This window comes from Salvelinus alpinus, chromosome 6 (genome assembly GCF_045679555.1).
Source record: "Salvelinus alpinus chromosome 6, SLU_Salpinus.1, whole genome shotgun sequence".
Taxonomy (NCBI): domain Eukaryota; kingdom Metazoa; phylum Chordata; class Actinopteri; order Salmoniformes; family Salmonidae; genus Salvelinus; species Salvelinus alpinus.
The window spans coordinates 68,114,238-68,133,446 of record NC_092091.1 but is presented as its reverse complement, the minus strand read 5'-3'; the positions used below and the strand labels follow the sequence as shown (position 1 = coordinate 68,133,446).

Here is a 19,209-nt window from a genome sequence, read left to right as displayed (position 1 = left end):
TTAAAGCGTCACTGCATCATGCAACTGAGAATACGCAGAAAGCATCAAATTCAGCTTCTTCAACGTCATAGATTACAAGATCATGTTATCAAACTCATAGACCAAACACAGAAGCCTGTCGGCTGCATGCCACCAATCCTTAAGGAGTCACACCCTTGAGCACAGAACTGTTTCGTCTGGACCCAGGAGTGTATTCATTACGCCGATTCTGTTGCAAAACGTTCCTTAAACGTTCCTTAAATGGAATGAAACGGGGAAGGACCTACCTGAATCTGTCCAATAGAAACCCTTGTGGTTGTTGCAAAACGTAACTGTTTGCAACTGTTTGGACGAATGATAACACCCCAGTTCATTACTAGCCTGTGCTTCTTATCTGGCTGAGCTTGTAGCTCCAATTATGACCCTCACATGTCAGTACAGACAGAAATATATACCTTATAAAAATACAGCTATTACAAACACCTATATCTTCTAATGGACACGTTATGCATAGCTACTGTATAATCACTTTAAAGCCTGGATTTACCTTCCAATGCAAGATATTTAGAAATGTATATCACAGATACCAGAGACTTCTCCGCATTTCAAAACCAGCTCAATTTCAAATCAGGCCTTCCAAAGCATCCACTAATGTACAGTGTAATCCTCTAAGCATAGGATTTGATCCCCTTTTGCACCACTTGCTTTGTACCAAACTTCCAATTAAAACTGTACCCCCAAAAGATAAAGCACAGGCTTATGCTGAAGATGAAAAACACTATCTGACGCTCCACGCCGGTAGCGTACATCTTAAATATGTAAATAGAGCTGGCAAACTTTCTTTGAAATAGGGCTAAGCTTTTAAGAACAGTCAAATAACGCAGGCTATCTGACATTTTGTGGTGTTTGCTGAAGGAGAGGGTGTTTGTGTGAGTCAAGATAAAGGTAGGGAAAAAACAGGTACACACACACACACACACACACACACACACACACACACACACACACACGAGGGAAAATCGTATTCTCCTCAAACAAACATTTGAAGTTCTCTTCCAAATTAGTTCCACATCAAAAATGTTTAATTGGGTTTTCTCTCGATTCGATCAGAACTCTGTTTCCAGCTTTGAGAAATTCCACGCAACTCAAACAATCAATCAGACATTCAAACATGGGGGAAAAAAACATGTTGATGTGTCTGCATAAGGACTGGATGCATACACCCTTGTCCTGTGTATTCCAGTTGAGCAGATAGGTCTATACATCCCATTTTAGACAAAAGTCCTTTCAGCCAAGACTATAATAAACTGTTCCAAGTAGATGTTTGCGGTGCTAATTCCAAATATATATCCACAGGGAAAAGCACATGCAGGATACCAAAGTTATATGCTCAGTAATTTCATTTATTTAGATATCCTGCTTGTGCTTTTCCCTGTGGATATATATTTTACATCCAATTTCCCCATCCCACCCAGCGTTAGGAGGACCCAGTGAGCGTTCACACGTGCAGGAGTCAGTGTGCACACGTGTCCCCACTACCACCCATGAAACATTTAACTGCTGTCTTCCAGTGGGCTACACTTACAACATGCTACCCTGATGCTAGCACATCTGGTCTCCAGCTGTTTAGTTACAGATGTCCACAGAAGCTCCAGATTATTGACTGTACATTTTTGTACAGGTCCTACACGGGTTGCTAGCTAGGGTTCAAGTCTGTTTCATTCCTTTGCCATGTGGGATGGCCAAATACCCAAATTATATCCGGCTATTCGTTTAATATCTGTATCACCACCGTTCAAAAGCTCCTAGTTTGGCAGCCATCTTGATATTCTTGTTTCTGACGTCACATATTCATCTGTAGCATTTAGATAAACATGCCCTATGGCCTCTCCCAGCTGTGCTAGGTTGAGCGATCTCTTACGGCTGATGCTAAAGTCTGCCAGGGGCCTTGCCATCACTTCAGCTCAGTGGGCTGCCGTCAGTCACTCTGTCAACTGTGTGCACTGGGAACGGGGGCTAATCGAGCTAGCGACCGGTGCTGGTTAGACGAATTAGCCGTATCAAATTCCCATCTGTTTGCCCAGGTGGTCAGTCTGTGTGACAGGAGGGAGCCAGGATACTGACCCACACACAGCTGGCTGGCCAGAGTGGAGGGGGTTGGAGTGGAGGGACTCTCTCACTCTGATTTAACCCTGATCTTACCAAGTAAGTTGACTGTGAACACATTCTCTTTTACAGCATCGACCTGGAGAATAGTTACAGGGGAGAGGAGGGGGGATGAATGAGCCAATTGGAAGCTGGGGATGATTATGTGGCCATGATGGTATGAGGGACAGATTGGGAATTTAGCCAGGACACCAGGGTTAGCACCCCTACTCTTACGATAAGTGCCATGGGATCTTTAGTGACCCCAGAGAGTCAGGACACTGTTTAAAATCCCATCCGAAAGATGGCACCTTACACAAGACAATGTCCCCAATCACTGCCCTGGGGCATTGGGATATTTTGGTAGGGACCAAAGAGTGCCTCTTACTGGCACTCCAACACCACCTTCAGCAGCATCTGGTCTCCCATCCAGGACCAACCCTGCTTAGCTTCAGAGGCAAGCCAGCAGTGGGATGTAGGGTCTCTCTCTCTCAGCCTGAAGACACATTATGTGAGCCGTGAAGACACATTATGTGATGCCTTTGGATCGCTAACTTCAGAAACGGTTGTTCAATCCACTAACGATTACAGACGGTGGCAGAAAGTACCTTCTCCTTCCTGTACCAATCCATCCATGAACAAAGTCAATATCCTCTTTGATTAGGGCCATTTCAACCATCTGGAGAGTTCAAAAACCCTTTCCAATGCAGTATCACACATCCTTCTAAATGAAAATCCAATATGTAGCAGTAGTAGCAGCAGCAGCATCCAACCAGGCCCGGTAGCTAGCTAGCAGCGTAGACTTTAAAGAAGCTTAACAGTGGGGGGGGGGGGGGGGGGGGGGGCTGGTGCTGAGGAAAGCAGAGGAACGCAGCGAAAGCCGCAGCGTTCACAGGCTCCTCAGGCCGCCTGAGGACACACTTGGCACAGCAAACAAGACTCCCAAATAACCACCGCCGGGACGGGAGGCCGGGGTTCAGATGGATGCTGGGATGGATTTGTGCATTTAACATTTTTCCTATTCTCCCTCCACTCCTCTTGTGCGATGCAGACAGGGATACATTTGTTGGGGTGGCTCAGGGAATTCTCTCAGAGTGTATCCGAGGATTTCCTTTCATTCAAATAGCAGACAACTTCGAGCTCCCACCGTGGAGGAACTGGAAACCCACTGGTGGTGTCTGTAGACTGTCTAAAATATACAGAACTACAGTGGCTCATACACTGGCGACACAGCTCACAATCTACTTCATCCCTCTGGCTCCTCTGTAACAATATAACAAGACTATTGAGTCTAGAAGGGGGACTTTGCTCTTAGGCCGTCACTATGATTGAAGAGCGAGTGACAGACGGGCTTCACTGTAGCTGACCAATGGCTTAGGAAGGCCAACAAACATTCACTAACGGGATTAACCAAGCTTCTAATTCGCCGGGCCGGCAAACAATAGGAGTGGGAGAGATGATTAATTAATGAATGGAGTTATTAGAGCATCTGAAGTATGCTGGGGTCATTCCAGCTTAATAAGTATGAATAAAAGGAAAACACCCGTTTTGTTTTTGAAACTGTGGAAGCGTTTCCCCCGACTACTGGCACAAATCCCCACAGACTACTGGTACACAACGCAGTGCGTCCATCCTCCTCAAACCCCCACAGACCACTGGCACACAACGCAGTGCGTCCATCCTCCTCAAACCCCCACAGACCACTGGTACACAACGCAGTGCGTCCATCCTCCTCAAACCCCCACAGACCACTGGTACACAACGCAGTGCGTTCATCCTCCCTCCTCCTCTTCAATCTCACTTTCCCTCTCCCCCACTTTCTCACTCTCTCACTTGTAACATTGCAACTAGCCACCACACACACACCTCTTTCTCTCTCCATCTTTCTTACATCTCTCTATCCTCCCACTCCCCACCTCTCCTTTAATCACATTAGGTATCAATAATTAACCTGGTTGCTGCCTTCTCTGCCCGGCTCGTTTAGTGTTGTCTGTCACTGCGCCGACTTAATGCGGCGCTGGATTTTAGGCGGCGAGGGCCCTCTCCTCTGCTGCACGGTGTCCAACGCCTAGCAGCTAACTTGATCATCACACAATGCAGCATCTGGCCATGCAGGGAGAGCTGTCATGAAGCATTTCAACCCACGCCGCTTTGCTCTCTACTTACTAGATGGTGTATATGTGTGTGTGTGTGTGTGTGTGTGTGTGTGTGTGTGTGCGGGATGGAGCGGCTATCATCGCTCATCAGAGGGTCGCAGGGAAAAAACACCTTGACAAATATCTCATTACGGAATGAGAGGTGTGGGAGGAAAAATCTATCACTCCATCAGGATTCTATGGCCGCTGGGACCCAAGGAAGCTGGGATAGAGGGTCGATAGAGGGATGGAGGGAGGGATAGAATGAGAGAAAGGGAGAGAAATTGAGAGAGAGTTGTTATGGCTCGTGCTGTGACCCATCAAGCATTGTGTTGTGGAAGTCTATTGAATTTGGTTGAGGACAGAAATAGATCATTTGATAGTGCCAAATAATATCTGTCATTTTGTGCAACAGAGTGGATGTATGTAGGTGGGTGTGAAGGTGTGTGTGTGTGTGTGTGTGTGTGTGTGTGTGAGATTCAGCCAAACAGTTAAGTGTCTAAGTTTTGTTCTGCATCTTGTCAGTAGGAATCAGCAGGATAAGCATGTAAACCCTATCAATATCAGATGACCCCCCCCCACACACACACACACACACACACACACACACACACACACACACACACACACACACACACACACACACACACACACACACACACACACACACACACACACACACACAGAGAGAGTAGCACTCAATCAGCTTCCCCTTGTCAACAAAATGATTATCACGTAATTCTTCATTATCCCCCTTAACCTGCGTAAAAACTTTGTTGCTATGGAAACTAACCCAGCAGAAGACAGAAACACTGGAGAGTGTGTTTTCTGCTCTCCAGGAAGAAGGGAAGTGGTAAAGAAGAAACAAAGGTGACTCGAGGTGGCCATCGGTCCCCAAGGCATCAGTCCTCACCCAGTGTCATTTTTTTACCCAGGATTAAATTCCGAATCTAATCGACACGCATCAATTATTCAAACATTAGTCAGATGAGTTCAACTCGATATGTGACATTGACTGTCTGTAGGATAATGTAAAATATGTCATTCTGTTTTATATAAGGCTGGGAGGGTTGTTTTCCTGGCTACGTGACCTGGCCACATTATAGACTATTAGGCCCAGAGTTTTTCTTACTCAGGTCTTGTTTCTCGTTCAAGGCAGCAGCTGCTCTCTCTGGGGTTTATTATCGATCTCCATTAGGTCCTGCCAAGGCAGCAGCTACTATTCCTGGGGTTTATTATCGATCCCCATTAGGTCCTGCCAAGGCAGCAGCTGCTCTCTCTGGGGTTTATTATCGATCCCCATTAGGTCCTGCCAAGGCAGCAGCTGCTCTTCCTGGGGTTTATTATCGATCCCCATTAGGTCCTGCCAAGGCAGCAGCTGCTCTTCCTGGGTTTTATTATCGATCCCCATTAGGTCCTGCCAAGGCAGCAGCTGCTCTTCCCGGGGTTTATTATCGATCTCCATTAGGTCCTGCCAAGGCAGCAGCTACTCTTCCTGGGGTTTATTATCGATCCCCATTAGGTCCTGCCAAGGCAGCAGCTGCTCTTCCTGGGGTTTATTATCGATCCCCATTAGGTCCTGCCAAGGCAGCAGCTGCTCTTCCTGGGGTTTATTATCGATCCCCATTAGTTCCTGCCAAGGCAGCAGCTACTCTTCCTGGGTTCCAAACAAATTAAGACAAACAAATGCAATAAAATAAAACAGTACACTTATTACACCACTACATATCTACATTATATTTATAATACCACCATACATATAGTATGTTTGTGAACAGTCCATGTGCTAGCACTCTTCACACTCCGTGCTGGTCCATAAGGTGTAGTTTTATGTTTATGTTACAGCTTGCATGAGTTACTTGATGTGGAATAGAGTTCCATGTAGTCATGGCTCTGTGTAGTACTGTGTGTTTTCCAGAGTCTGTTCTGGACTCGGGGACTTTGAAGAGACTCCTGGTAGCATGTCTTGTGGGGTATCTTGTGGGGTATGCATTTGGTATTCCTTCAAACTGCACGCAGAGACATACAAATGATATCCACATGTTCATCTGACTCTGGGGAAGTAGATAAAGGGCTTGATTGCCAAAATCCCAAAGTGTCCCTTTAAAATAGTTGCCAATATTAGTGGGTTTTGTGACGAATGATCCACCAGGTTCAATGAAATGATTGGAGTAGTTTGCCGTTTTGCCCAAAATGTCATTTAAGGTCGCCAAATCTTTTTACTATCATTCTTTATATCCTTTATCTTTGTTTCATAGTACATTTTTCCTCTTCTTTTTGTTTAGTTTAGTCACATGATTTCTAATTTGACAGTACGTTTGCCGATCAGCTGTGCAGCCTGACTTATTTGGCATTCCTTTTTCCTCGTCCCTCTCAACCATAAATGTTTTCAATTCCTCATCAATCTACAGGGATTTAACAGTTTTTACAGTCATTTTCTTAATGGGTGCATGCTTATTAGTAACTGGAATAAGCAATTTCATAAAAGTGTAGCGTCTGGTTGCTCCTCATTATACACCAAAGACCAGCAAATATTCTTTACATCTTCAACATAGGAATCACTACAAAACCTCTGGTATGATCTCTTATCCTCCCGAGTGGTGCAGCGGTCTAAGGCACTGCATCTCAGTGCAAGAGGTCACTATAGTACCTGGTTCGAATCCAGGCTGTATCACATCCAGCCGTGATTGGGAGTACCATAGTGCGGACACATTTGGCCCAGCGTCGTCGGGGTTTGGCCGGAGTAGGCCGTCATTGTAAAAAGAAATATTTGTTCTTAACTGCCTTGCCTAGTTAAATACTTTTTAAAATTTAAATACACTGTATTAGGCCCAGTCTTTGGAACTTTGGTTTTCCTAGATATGGCTACTATACTATGATCACTACTTCCAATGGATCTGGATACTGCTTTAGAGCAGACTTCTGCAGCATTAGTAAAGATCTGATCAATACATGTGGATTATTTCATTCCTGTGCTGTTTGTAAATACCCATAGTGATTTCATGAACCTTGCTCGTTAGGCTACATACTGTATATTAACGTGGGCTATTTTTTAGCACTTGTCCGGGAGGCTTGATTGTTTTTAATCACTTTACTAGGAGGCTTATCAGAGGTAGACATGACAGTGACTTAAAAACAATTAAAATAATTAGGGCTGGATCAGCTTAAAATTGCAGAAAGATTGTTGCTTCCATCAATGTAATTGTCTGCATCATTTCTGTGCGTGTTCTGCCATGGCCAGCGAAGAGCCCGGATCTCAATCCCATTGAGCACGTCTGGGACCTGTTGGATCAGAGGGTGAGGGCTAGGGCCATTCCCCCCAGAAATGTCCGGGAACTTGCAGGTGCCTTGGTGGAAGAGTGGGGTAACATCTCACAGCATGAACTGGCAAATCTGTTGCAGTCCATAAGGAGGAGATGCACTGCAGTACTTAATGCAGCTGGTGGCCACACCAGATACTGACCTTTACTTTTGATTTTGACCCCCCCCCTTTGTTCAGGGACACATTATTAATTTCTGTTAGTCACATGTCTGTGGAACTTGTTCAGTTTATGTCTCAGTTGTTGAATCTTGTTATGTTCATATAAATACTTAAACATGTTAAGTTTGCTGACAATAAACACAGTTGACAGTGAGAGAACGTTTCTTTTTTTGCTGAGTTTAGTAAAGGTATAAAATATATGGATGAGCAGTGACAGAGTGGCTAAGATGCAATAGATGGTAAAGAATGCTCGCTTCAAGGCTCGCTTCAAGGCAAATAACACTGAGACATGCATGAGAGCACCAGCTGTTCCGGACGACTGTGTGATCACGCTCTCCGCAGCCGATGTGAGTAAGACCTTTAAACAGGCCAACATTCACAAGGCCACAGGGCCAGACGGATTACCAGGACGTGTACTGCGATCATGCGCTGACCAACTGGCAAGTGTCTTCACTGACATTTTCAACCTCTCCCTGTCCGAGTCTGCGATACCAACATGTTTTAAGCAGACGATCATAGTCCCTGTGCCCAAGAACACTAAGATAACCTGCCTAAATGACTACCGACCCGTAGCACTCATGTCTGTAGCCATGAAGTCTTTTGAAAGACTGGTCATGGTTCACATCAACACCATTATCTCAGAAACCCTAGACCCACTCCAATTTGCATACTGCCCAAACAGATCCACAGATGCAATCTCTATTGCACTCCACACTGCCCTTTCCCATCTGGACACCTATGTGATAATGCTATTCATTAACTACAGCTCAGTGTTCAACACCATAGCGCCCCTCAATAAGCTAAGGACACTGGGACTAAACACATCCCTCTGCACCTGGAACCTGGACTTCCTGACGGGCCGCCTCGTGGAAAGGGTAGGTAACAACACGTCCGCCACGCTGATCCTCAACACAGGGGCCCCACAGGGGTGTGTGCTCAGTTCCCTCCTGTACTCCCTGTTCACTCATGACTGCACGGCCAGGCACAACTCTAACACCATCATTAAGTTTGCAGATGACACAACAGTGGTAGGCCTGATCGCCGACAATGACGAGACAGCCTATAGGGAGGAGGTCAGAGACCTGGCTGGGTGGTGGCAGGACAATAACCTCCCCCTCAACGTGATCAAGACAAAGGAGATGATTGTGGACTACAGGAAAAGGAGGACTGAGCACGCCCCCATTCTCATCTACGGGGCTGTAGTGGAGCAGGTTGAGAGCTTCAAGTTCCTTAGTCCACATCACCAACAAGCTAACATGGTCCAAGCACACCAAGACAGTCGTGAAGAGGGCACGACAAAACCTATTCCCCAACAAGGACACTGAAAAGATTTGTCATGGGTCCTCAGATCGTCAAAAGGTTCTACAGCTGCACCATCGAGAGCATCCTGACTGGTTGCGTCACTGCCTGGTATGGTAACTTCTTGGCCTCTGACCGCAAGGCACTACAGAGGGTAGTGTGTACAGCCCAGTACATCACTCCTCCTGGGGCATCACTCCTGCCATCCAGGACCTCTATACCAGAGAGGTCCAGCCACCCAAGTCATAGACTGTTCTCTCTGCTACCGCACGACAAGCGGTACCGGAGCACCAAGTCTAGGGTCCAAGAGGCTTCTAAACAGCTTCTACCCCCAAGCCATAAGACTCTTGAACATCTAATCAAATAGTTACACAGACTATTTGCATTGCCCTCTATTACGCCGCTGCTACTCTCTGTTACATGTACATATTACCTCAATTACCTCGACTAACCGGTGTCCCCGCACATTGACTCTGTACTGGTACCCCCTGTATGTAGTCTTGCTATTGTTATTTGACTGCTGCTCTTTAACTACTTGTTACTTCTCTTATTCTTATTCGTATTTTTTCAACTGCATTGTTGGTTAGGGGCTTGTATGTAAGCATTTCACTGTAAGGTCTACACCTGTTGTATTCGGCACGTGACTAATAGACTTGATTTGATGTACATTTGCAGCAGCACTACAACAACTCAGCGACACAATGGTAGGAGAGTCAGTGCTTGGGTCATTGATAAGTTATTGCCTCAGACTCCATCTCTTTACCAAGCAATGATAAGTACAAAGGTATCCACTGCATCCCAATCCACTGGAGACATAGGAACATGTGTTTGTCTGTTTGACAAGGACGAAATGTGAAACATCGGCAATTACAGAAACGTAGGCAATGTGGTAAACAAAACACAAAGACGATTCAGCAAGGGTGTTCACAGAGAGGGATTTCAGAATTGCCTGCTTCTTCCCAAGGGTACCCCTACTCGTTTTAGAGGTGGAGAGCATCATAACATGATATAGGGCATAAAGCAGTGTGTGTGCATAGTGTAAATATGTGTGTGCGTATAGTGACTATGTGTGTGTCCATGCTTGCCTGTGTGCATGTAGTAAGTCTTACCAGTGATCTTATTCAGCTCAGCCAGGGTCTCCTGGTAGGCAGCTATGACCTGTCCATAACGGCCAATCACCTCCTTCCTCAGGTTGTCCCAGTGGGGAGACAGTTCCCCAAGGTCCCTCAGCTCCTGTATCCTGGAATGACATGGGATCCACAGGGAATGTCAATGAGAGATACTGTTATGAATTTTATGAATAATGACTAAATGATGTATACATTTAACGTAGAACTATAACTAACAGAATTCTACCCTGTCATTGTATGACATTTATTAGAATCCTACATCTATAAATCTGATGTGTGTAGTTTTAGTCAGAATTAGGACAAGGACTTTTTGTTCCTTTTTAGTATGTAAGCAGGGTGCAAGTGTGAGACAATGTATGATATAAGAGGAGCTATCGACAGACAAGCTCTACTACTGTGTTCCTTTCAGGACATTCTGTCCCCACCCAGGGAGGGGAGAGACCTTGGGCTTGTAGTAGATTGTATAACAGGTGGCAGACAATGTATGAGAAGAAGACTTGTGAACTATATTGTCATTGTTTCTGAGAGGAGGGACATTTATGACGAAATGTGAGGTATATAGACCAATGTACAGGAAGTGATAGGCAGAGCGCTCTCGTAAATACATGTTCTGACTATTGTGGCTGGGCCTCCGTCTGATTCATTTCAACCTGTTTCTTACAAATTCTGGGTTTCAGGCTGAGTAATTCATTCAATTGGGTATTATGAACACTGAGAACAAAATTCTCTTCACAGATACATGGCTCGTTACGGAGTACAAGGAATTTCTCAACCGGACTCTGTCAGCTCAGTTCAATCAAACCAATATCCCATTGACACAGAAAGGGAGAGAGAAAGTAAGGAGAGCGACAGAGTAAGAACAGAGAGAGAGAGAGAGAAAGAGAGAGAGTAAATCAATCAATACATTTTATTTGTAAAGCCCGGCCGAGCAAGCAGAGACATAAGCAGAAAGCACAGTGGCCAGGAAACTAAAATAACTCCTTAGAAGGAAGAAACCTAGAGAGGGAACCCGGCTCAGAAGGAAGGCATATCCCTGTTCTGTCTTTTCTGGGTAGAGATGTACAGGAATGTCACTGAGAGGATACAGATCATTACAGAATACATGCATGCATTTTGTAAATCCAGACATTCATAAAGATTGCTTTGGCAGGTTCACCACAACCACATACAGTATTATCCAGCAAGACTGAACCTATTCTATGACCGCCTGCTCCCAGCATAATCTAATGCTATTGTGCTGGCTCATGGCCAATAGCACGGTTAGATTGCCTCCACTGTGACTAATGCTGTTCATTGTCTTCTGGTTTGAGTCATATGACCCCAACTGTCACAGTGGTGAGTGTATTAACAGACCGTTTAACACCTCTCTGATGCATGCAGGAACACACACACGAGCGCCTACACACACATACATACACACACACACCATTTACCCCATCCCTGAGCCTCACTGCTTAGTCGATAGACTGATCATTATGAAACAAATTCCACCCTCAGGCTAGAAGCCATTTTGTCCACTTATCCACTCGTTTACCAACATCACCCCTTCTTCTCTTCTCCCAGTCAGAGATATCCTACCATCCAGATCCCATTAACCAAGAATAAAACCCTCTATCTAGCCCTCCTTCTCTAGTTTGTCGAAGTCGTTCGCCGCGGCAACCGGATTCATCTCGTAGCGAGGCGTGCGTGTGAGGCATGTAGCCGGAGGGCCAAAATACCCCTACACGTTGCCATTAGGGGCCCGAGGTAAACTGAGGTCATTGCCGAGGAAATAACCACCCGTCGCCGGAGGCGTCCAAGCTGATACCCAGGCTACCGCCTGTGTGTGAGTTTTCCTTAGCCGGCTGGGTCGTACTTATCATCTGAATGGCTGTGATCAGACGTGATACGAGACACAGTGCCTGTACTATCCACTGTAAAGAAGGTCTTGATCTCAAAGATACGTATGGGGTTTCGGTGGGCTATTTGCTTTAATAGAGATGTGTTTTTCTTGACAACGGATCCAATGTTTCTCAGACTACAGACAGTGTGGTGCTGCTAATCAGACTCACTAAAATGTCAATTAGCTACCATAAGAATATGTTATCAGACGGTTTGATCTATTCTAATTAATTTGCAAACGTATCATCTTTCGAAATGTTGTGTATATTGTGAGATTAAGGGACATTTGCAAACATATGATCAAATCACCGACCTCCACCCTCTCGCCTCACGAAACACAACTGACAATGGCACAGAAGTTAACTTAGCCAGATAGATAATGCCATGCTGCCCAGGTGCAGTTAACATTTCTCCACAACCCCCCTTTCTCCACCTTAAAGTTTACCCTCTATCTACGGTAGTAAACAACATGAGTAGTGCTATCCGGGGTCCTTGGGACGTCCCTACCCTAAACCCTAGCCCTAACCATTTTAAATGTCAACTTCAATGGGGTAGGGACATCCCAAGGTCCCTGGAGAGTAAGGACCTACTGCTGTGGCAGACCTAGCGGTGGAACACATTGCTCTGTGACCAAGACGCTGTGCAGCCATGCTACACAGGTGAGTTGTGGGTAACGGCCATAGGGAGCATTGATTCAACATCATGGGAGAGAGTTAAAGGGATAGTTCCATGATTTTACATATTTATGTATTTGTTCCCTTATTAGCATTTCTTGACAGTGGCTAGCTCAACAAATCCCGGTTGGATTGCAGTCCTTGTCCATAGACTGATTTCAAGTAACAAAACAAATATCTAAACATGTAAAATACTGTACCTACCCCATTAATATTGATTACCATAAGTAATAGGGACTTATCTAGCCGAACCAGGTGGGCTTCCGACTTTGCGCTTCCAGAATATTCCGTAAAAAGGGAACTTCAGTATCTCATTCCGGTGTCTCATTACGAGCTAAGATCAGCCACCCTTAATTGTGTGGAGATTTCCTCAGAGAACAATGATGAGTTCCCATGTAAAGTTCCCGACTCAAAGCCTTCCCATGTAGCCTTAACACTTTCAACCAGAAGATTAGCATCAACCACAAAAATATTCTCCAGTATCAGTTTGGGGTAGAAGAGGGAGAAAAAAAATGATTATTTCTCTTTGTTCTGTATGGTAATCCGACACCACTGCTGACAGAGATAATGATATTGGCCCTCTCGCAGAGTAGGAGATGGGGACGTTCAGATAGGTGTCGTTTCGTGGGGGTTGGGGTAGTGAGGTTTAAAGTAGACCCACTCCATGAGGCCTCGATGCTCCAATCAAACATATTGTTCTAACCCAGCCATCCACTTGGGTTTGGAGAGGGCTCTAACGCTCATGAGAGAATGCAGTGTGTGTGTGTGTGTGTGTGTGTGTGCGTGTGTGTGTGTGTGTGAGAGATGCTCTCTCTATGATGCTGTCTGATTCCAGCGCTATAGCCACTTTGTCAAACACCATACCCATGCTCTTTAGCAGATTGCAGCCATTCAGTGTAATCCATATTCTTCTGTCTAAACCACTGTTATTTGTGTATCAAGAGGCGTCATCCCCAGCCCAGACGGGTTATTTTGATGCTGGGCAGACAGCAGTGGTTGGGGGTCAGTGGGTGAACAACAGTGTGTGTGCCGGGGGGTAGGGGGAGACTGAGTCACAAGCCTTGAGAGACAATGAATAAGGAAGATGAAGGAGGGAGAGAGATGTGGTAGAAAGCTATAGATAGTACACTGCATAATGAAACTCTGACCTTGCGGGGGGGGGGCAGAGAAACTGCGTTACGCCAGTGAGATAGAGAGAGGGGAAGAGAGAGATAGACAGGGGGGTGACAATGAGTCACAGGCCTTAAGAGGGACACTGAGTAGGGAAGATGAAGGAGAAAGAGAAAGAGTGAGAGAGACAAATGCAGAGAAGATTGACATGAGTGAGAGACTGAGACTTGAAGAACAAGACACAGTAGGGAATGAGGGCAAAAGAAGAGAGGCCTCAGACAGACGAGCAGAAGAAAGAAAAGGCGAGAGAGAGAGAAAGCGAGAGAGAGAGAGAGAGAGAGGGAGAGAGAGAGAGAGAGAGAGAGACAGAGAGAGAGCGAGAGAGGGAGAGAGAGAGCTGTTATGTTCAAACTGACTTGGACAGATGAGGGGTACAGAATACATTTTCCAAAGAGCAAAGACCTGTCATGTGAGAGACTTTATTTCATGCTGTGTTATAGGAGCCTGTTCAATTTAATCACCAAGAGCTTTGGGCCTGGGGTCAATATAACCTGCGTGAGACGACTCACAAACAGAAGCCTCCTTCTTCACAACCCAACCTGCCTCCTTTACTGTCGACGGCCAAGTACACAGAGAACTATAGCCTACTGATTTCTTTACTGAAATGTAGTGTGGAGAGGCCATAGTATCAACCACCCACCAAAGGCAGATCGCTGTGATGCTCTTTAGTTCACAGGAGTAGAAGATGATCAGGTCACTTCCTCCTTGTTGAATGGGGAAGGAATGTAGGCGTAGCTCGGAATTCATGAAACGATCAATTCATTTAAAAAAAACTAGGAGAAATATTATTTAATGCCCACACACACATCCATAATTGGGACACTCACACAAACAGTCACTCACACACAAAGAGCCACACAAGAGCTATACACCCACACAAAAGGACAAAGATTAAACAGGCATGGTGATAAGGTTGGAACATGGCTGTCAACATCAAAGGGAACGAGGGATGAAGAGAGGAGAAAAAGAGATGCCACTATTAGCATAAAGTGATGCCGGGGAAGGAGACTAAGCCACTTCACAGTGTGTGTTTGTGTGTCACTTCACAGCCTTAAAAGGCGTATCTTAATCATTAAAGGGTAAAGCCTGATTGAGTTTTTACACAGAACCAAGAGGTAGCTAGAACGCCTGAAATTGTTTAAAGAGGATTATAAACAAGCTCTTAAACGCACTATCTACCTTGTAGTGAATAATAGATATGCATTGATGTGTGTGGGTAAACAAACTCAATAACGTATTTGTGTTTTTGAGCATGTGTCATATAGTGACAGATCGAGATCGTTTTCTGAATAGTCCTTAGTTGCTATATCCATAATTTACAATATGTACCCATTGATTCCTGAACAAGAGAACATCTAAACGCCTCATGAGCTTATTAGTTCAACTGTCACACACCGTCAGAACCCAGAATAACCGCTTGTTTTACTCAAATGTTTGTAAACAATGTAAACACAAACAAACGCTGTACAGCCTCAAAACACTATCATTTTTATGGTCAGTCCTTGCCTCCAAAATATGGATGGTCAGTCCTTGCATCCATAGCTCCGTCTATGAATTTAAGAGTCGTTACATTTCTCCAGGCCCATCCCTTCGCTTTTTTACCAAAACAGAGGTGGGGTGTCGGCTTTGTTATACTTTCAATGAAGGACTCTAGCTTCAAAGTATTGTTCTACTCAGACTGCAAGTATCAAGAGAGGTTAGAGTCTAGAGGCAATAGACCAGATAATAACATGGCTTAAATAATAGCTTTTAAGGGAGGGAACTTGCGGGAAACCTTGGGAAACCTTGGTCTGAGAATGTTCTAATTTGAAACTTGAGGGAAACCTTGGTCTGAGAATGTTCTAATTTGAAACTTGAGGGAAACCTTGGTATAAGAATGGTCTAATCTAGTTTAATGACTTGGGATTCCAAACTAGAGGGCCGATAAGGACACTCCATGTGTTCCAAATGGAAGCCTATCCTTTATAGTGCACTACTTTTGACCAGGGCTCGTAGGGCACTATGAAGGGAAGAGGGAACCATTTGGGATACTACCGCTGACCATGAGATCGACCGCTTGCCGACCGAGGGACTATATGACGGACTATGATCACGAGGGATTGCTAGGGGACGGCGGGCGTGTTGAGGAATGATCTGTCCTGACAAACGCTCAGAGGGACCCTGAGGGAAGAGAACACTGAGATCCTCTTACCCATCACAGTGGCTTCTCTCTTATAAACTGATGAGGATCATCTATTCACTGGCAGCATCTTAACCTTTCCTTTATTGAGTACAATGACATAACTGGACCTGCCAAGAGAGGGTTAACTGACGGTTAATGAGGGTTAACTGTGGTTAAAGAAGGGATATTAAATTCCCAAATCTAATTTTGTCAGATGTTTCCAGACTCCAAAAGTAGAAAATCATCAGACTACTATTGAGGTATGTAAACATCTGACAAACTAGAATGTTAGTTGAGTATAATGTATCATTAACACTACACTAGGAACATTCCGGGGGGATTCAAACGTCATCTGGAATCATTTTGGTTACAATACACATCCCTTTTTCCTCATCATCTTGTGGCCACTTTGACCACTAATTAGTTAACAAGATCAAGAGCAGAGTCAATTAGCGACACAGTACCTTCATCTTCCTCAAAGCCACTCTCAGCTCGATAAAGCTCCAGGACTTTGTTCAGAACAATGCAGTGTTGGGGGGAGTTAATGTGTGTGTTTCTCTCTCTCTCTCCCTTTGTGTGTGTCCCTCTCTGCATGTGTGTGTGTGCAAACGTCTGTGTGCCTGTATGCAAGTGTACATCTGTGTGTGTGTGTGTTGCTGGTTGACTAGTGTGCAGGCGTACAACAATCCCCTTTTGAAGTGTTAAACAGACCTGAATAATTCAATCCTCTCTAAGTATAGCTCTTAAACAACCATTTACATCTCTGAAATAGGCCTGTTAATGTAGGCAGGCCCAGAGCTATAGTGCACCTATTCAAATGAATGCAATGTACCTCCTAGTGGTTAGATTTAGGCTTAGAGTAAAGTAAGGCTGTTACAATAGATCTTAGGTCTGTGCTCTCCCTATGCACTGTCCGAGGTCAGTGTTGATGTCTACCTCCAGTTGTTAAATTTGGCCTTACCTGATCCTCGATCAGCTGCTGTTTGCCTTCTCACAAATCACTGTGCTTATAAAGACAAGTCATTATCCCATATGTAATACTGTTCCAAGGTCAGGTTTTGCTTTGTCCCTCCCAGTGGTTCAGTAAAGGCTAAACTGATCCTAGATGGGTTCTTACCTCCTCATGTCTTCCTGGATGTAGAGGTGGAGGAGCTGTCTGGGGATGCTGAAGGACAGAGTACACTCCTCCATCTGTTCTCTCACCAGCATCCATTTACTATCCACCGTCTGGAACTTGTAGACCTTACAAACCGGATTCTTAAAGACTGGGAGAGAGGGAGGGAGAGAGAGGGGGAGGGTGAGAGGGAGAGGGGGGGGTAGAAAGAGGGAGAGAGAGAGAGAGAGAGAGAGGAGAGGGACATAGGGTGAGAGGGAGGAGGGAGAGGGAGAAGGGGGAGGAAGAGGAAGGGAGAGAGGTAGAAGGGGGAGAGAGAAAGAGAGACATACAGTATCAACCATCATGACATACTGAAAATGATTGCATACACCTTCAAAGATATTTCTAAGTTTCACAAACATCAAACAGGCGATGTGCTTTGGTTCTAAACAAACTTTGATACCGAGGAAACCCAAAGACAAAACTCTAACCCTTCAAAAAACGTATTTTCATGTGGCATGTGCTGCAAATGAAATCCCATAATCAATAACAGTGTCTGCGATAGATAAGGTTGCTGCTTGCCTCATCTTCCAAGAGCTGCATCTCTCTCTCTCTATCGCTCTTTCCACATCTCTCTCTCCAAGACTTAGAAAATTAAGAATATAAGAGATCTCAGGTCAGCCCATTAAATGATTCTTTCATTATTAAACAATTCCTTCATTGGATTTGATTCCCATTTGAATTGTTTGTTTATGATAGAGCAGTGAAGGAAAGGGAAGATGGTTGATTCCCCAAACTTTGCCTCACCATCTTCTCCTATTAAACCCCATTCAAATTCAACCCTTCCACTCCTTCCTTTTTCTTCCTAGAGTGGCTATTAGCCGCAATCATGCGGCAACCAAAAAACAGCTTTAATACTCTTATCAGTGTGCTGGCAGTCGCTGGGCGAGAAAGCCGGAGAAAGCCGTACGCCTCAAACAGCTATTCACAGTTCGCTGCCGTTGCTCCTTTTCTTAGAGGCCACGCTAGTGTTCTGGAAGGAAGTCAGTCAATAGTAATAAGCTGGAGCGCTCCGATAGTAGAAGAGGAGACTTCACCATTGAAGACGGAGGCTTCAAGATGTGTAATGCTACCAAAAAAAGCTACACGGCACCGAGGGCTGGGAATCACAAGTGTGACCCAAGCACTTATTCCTCCCTTTTAAAATTAAAATCACTTCCCCTCTTCCTTGTGAAGCTGCAACCAACCAACTAACAGTGGTAATGCCAGTCTAACTCCTGGAGGAGAGGAGAGAGGAGGAGAGAGGAGAGGAAGGGGAGGAGAGGAGGAGAGGAGGAGATGAGAGGAAGGGGAGGAGGAGATGAGAGGAGGAGATGAGAGAAGGGGAGAGGAAGGGGAGGAGGGGAGAGGTAGGGAAGGAGAAGAGGGGAGAGGCCCCGTTACCATATGCACCCATTTGCCATCCATTTACTTTCCGAGGTGCGAATTCAATACAGAGACTCTCCCTCACTGCATCATCCCTTTTCAATGTCAGGGCCTTATTCTGAGCACTTTGTCCTGGGTATTCCTTGTCCCATACAGAAGGCAACAGAGCGTTGTAGAGTGTAGTGACAACCTTGTGATGTTCGGGCACAACGAGGGGCGGTGTGGCAGTGGAGAGACCTTTTAATTGGAGGATAATGTGTCAGAGGTGACTTTTACTAGAGGCACTGGGGTGGGAAGTAATGTGGTGTTCAGTTCAGTGTGAAGGACAGTCAGAGAGGTAGGAATCAGGCCCCTGGAAGGTTGGCTAGGACAGACTAGAGCCCTTCACCATAGTTACTGGAACCAGGCTAGAAAGGTGAACAAGATGATATCTGATCTGGTAGAGTATGGCCGAGGTCAGCAATCAACACAATAGTGTGAAAAGTGAAAAATAAGAAAGGGTTAAACTCCCACACCAGTAGAAATAGACTTTTTCACAACTTTGATTAGCTGGCTAAGGTTAGCTTAGCATGCTAGCTAATTACACTGACAGCTGTCAGTCAGTGACCTATTTGTTGTTATTTACATTTACAT

At 45.1% G+C, this 19,209-nt stretch overlaps 1 protein-coding gene across 12 annotated transcripts in view; it reads right to left on the bottom strand.

Annotated features, from left to right (window-relative positions):
- inpp4b (inositol polyphosphate-4-phosphatase type II B) overlaps nt 1-19,209 on the bottom strand; it is a 213,152-nt gene that overhangs the window by 52,299 nt on the left and 141,644 nt on the right. For all 12 annotated transcript variants that reach the window (XR_011675687.1, XR_011675685.1, XR_011675684.1 and 9 more), the window contains 2 exons: nt 17,173-17,320; nt 10,149-10,279 (listed from right to left, as the gene is read on the bottom strand). Coding sequence is in view for 8 of the 12 variants with exons in the window: in XM_071407530.1 (XP_071263631.1) it covers nt 10,149-10,279; nt 17,173-17,320 (279 nt within the window). In the remaining 4 variants the exon portion in view is untranslated. The remainder of the gene's footprint in view (nt 1-10,148; nt 10,280-17,172; nt 17,321-19,209) is intronic.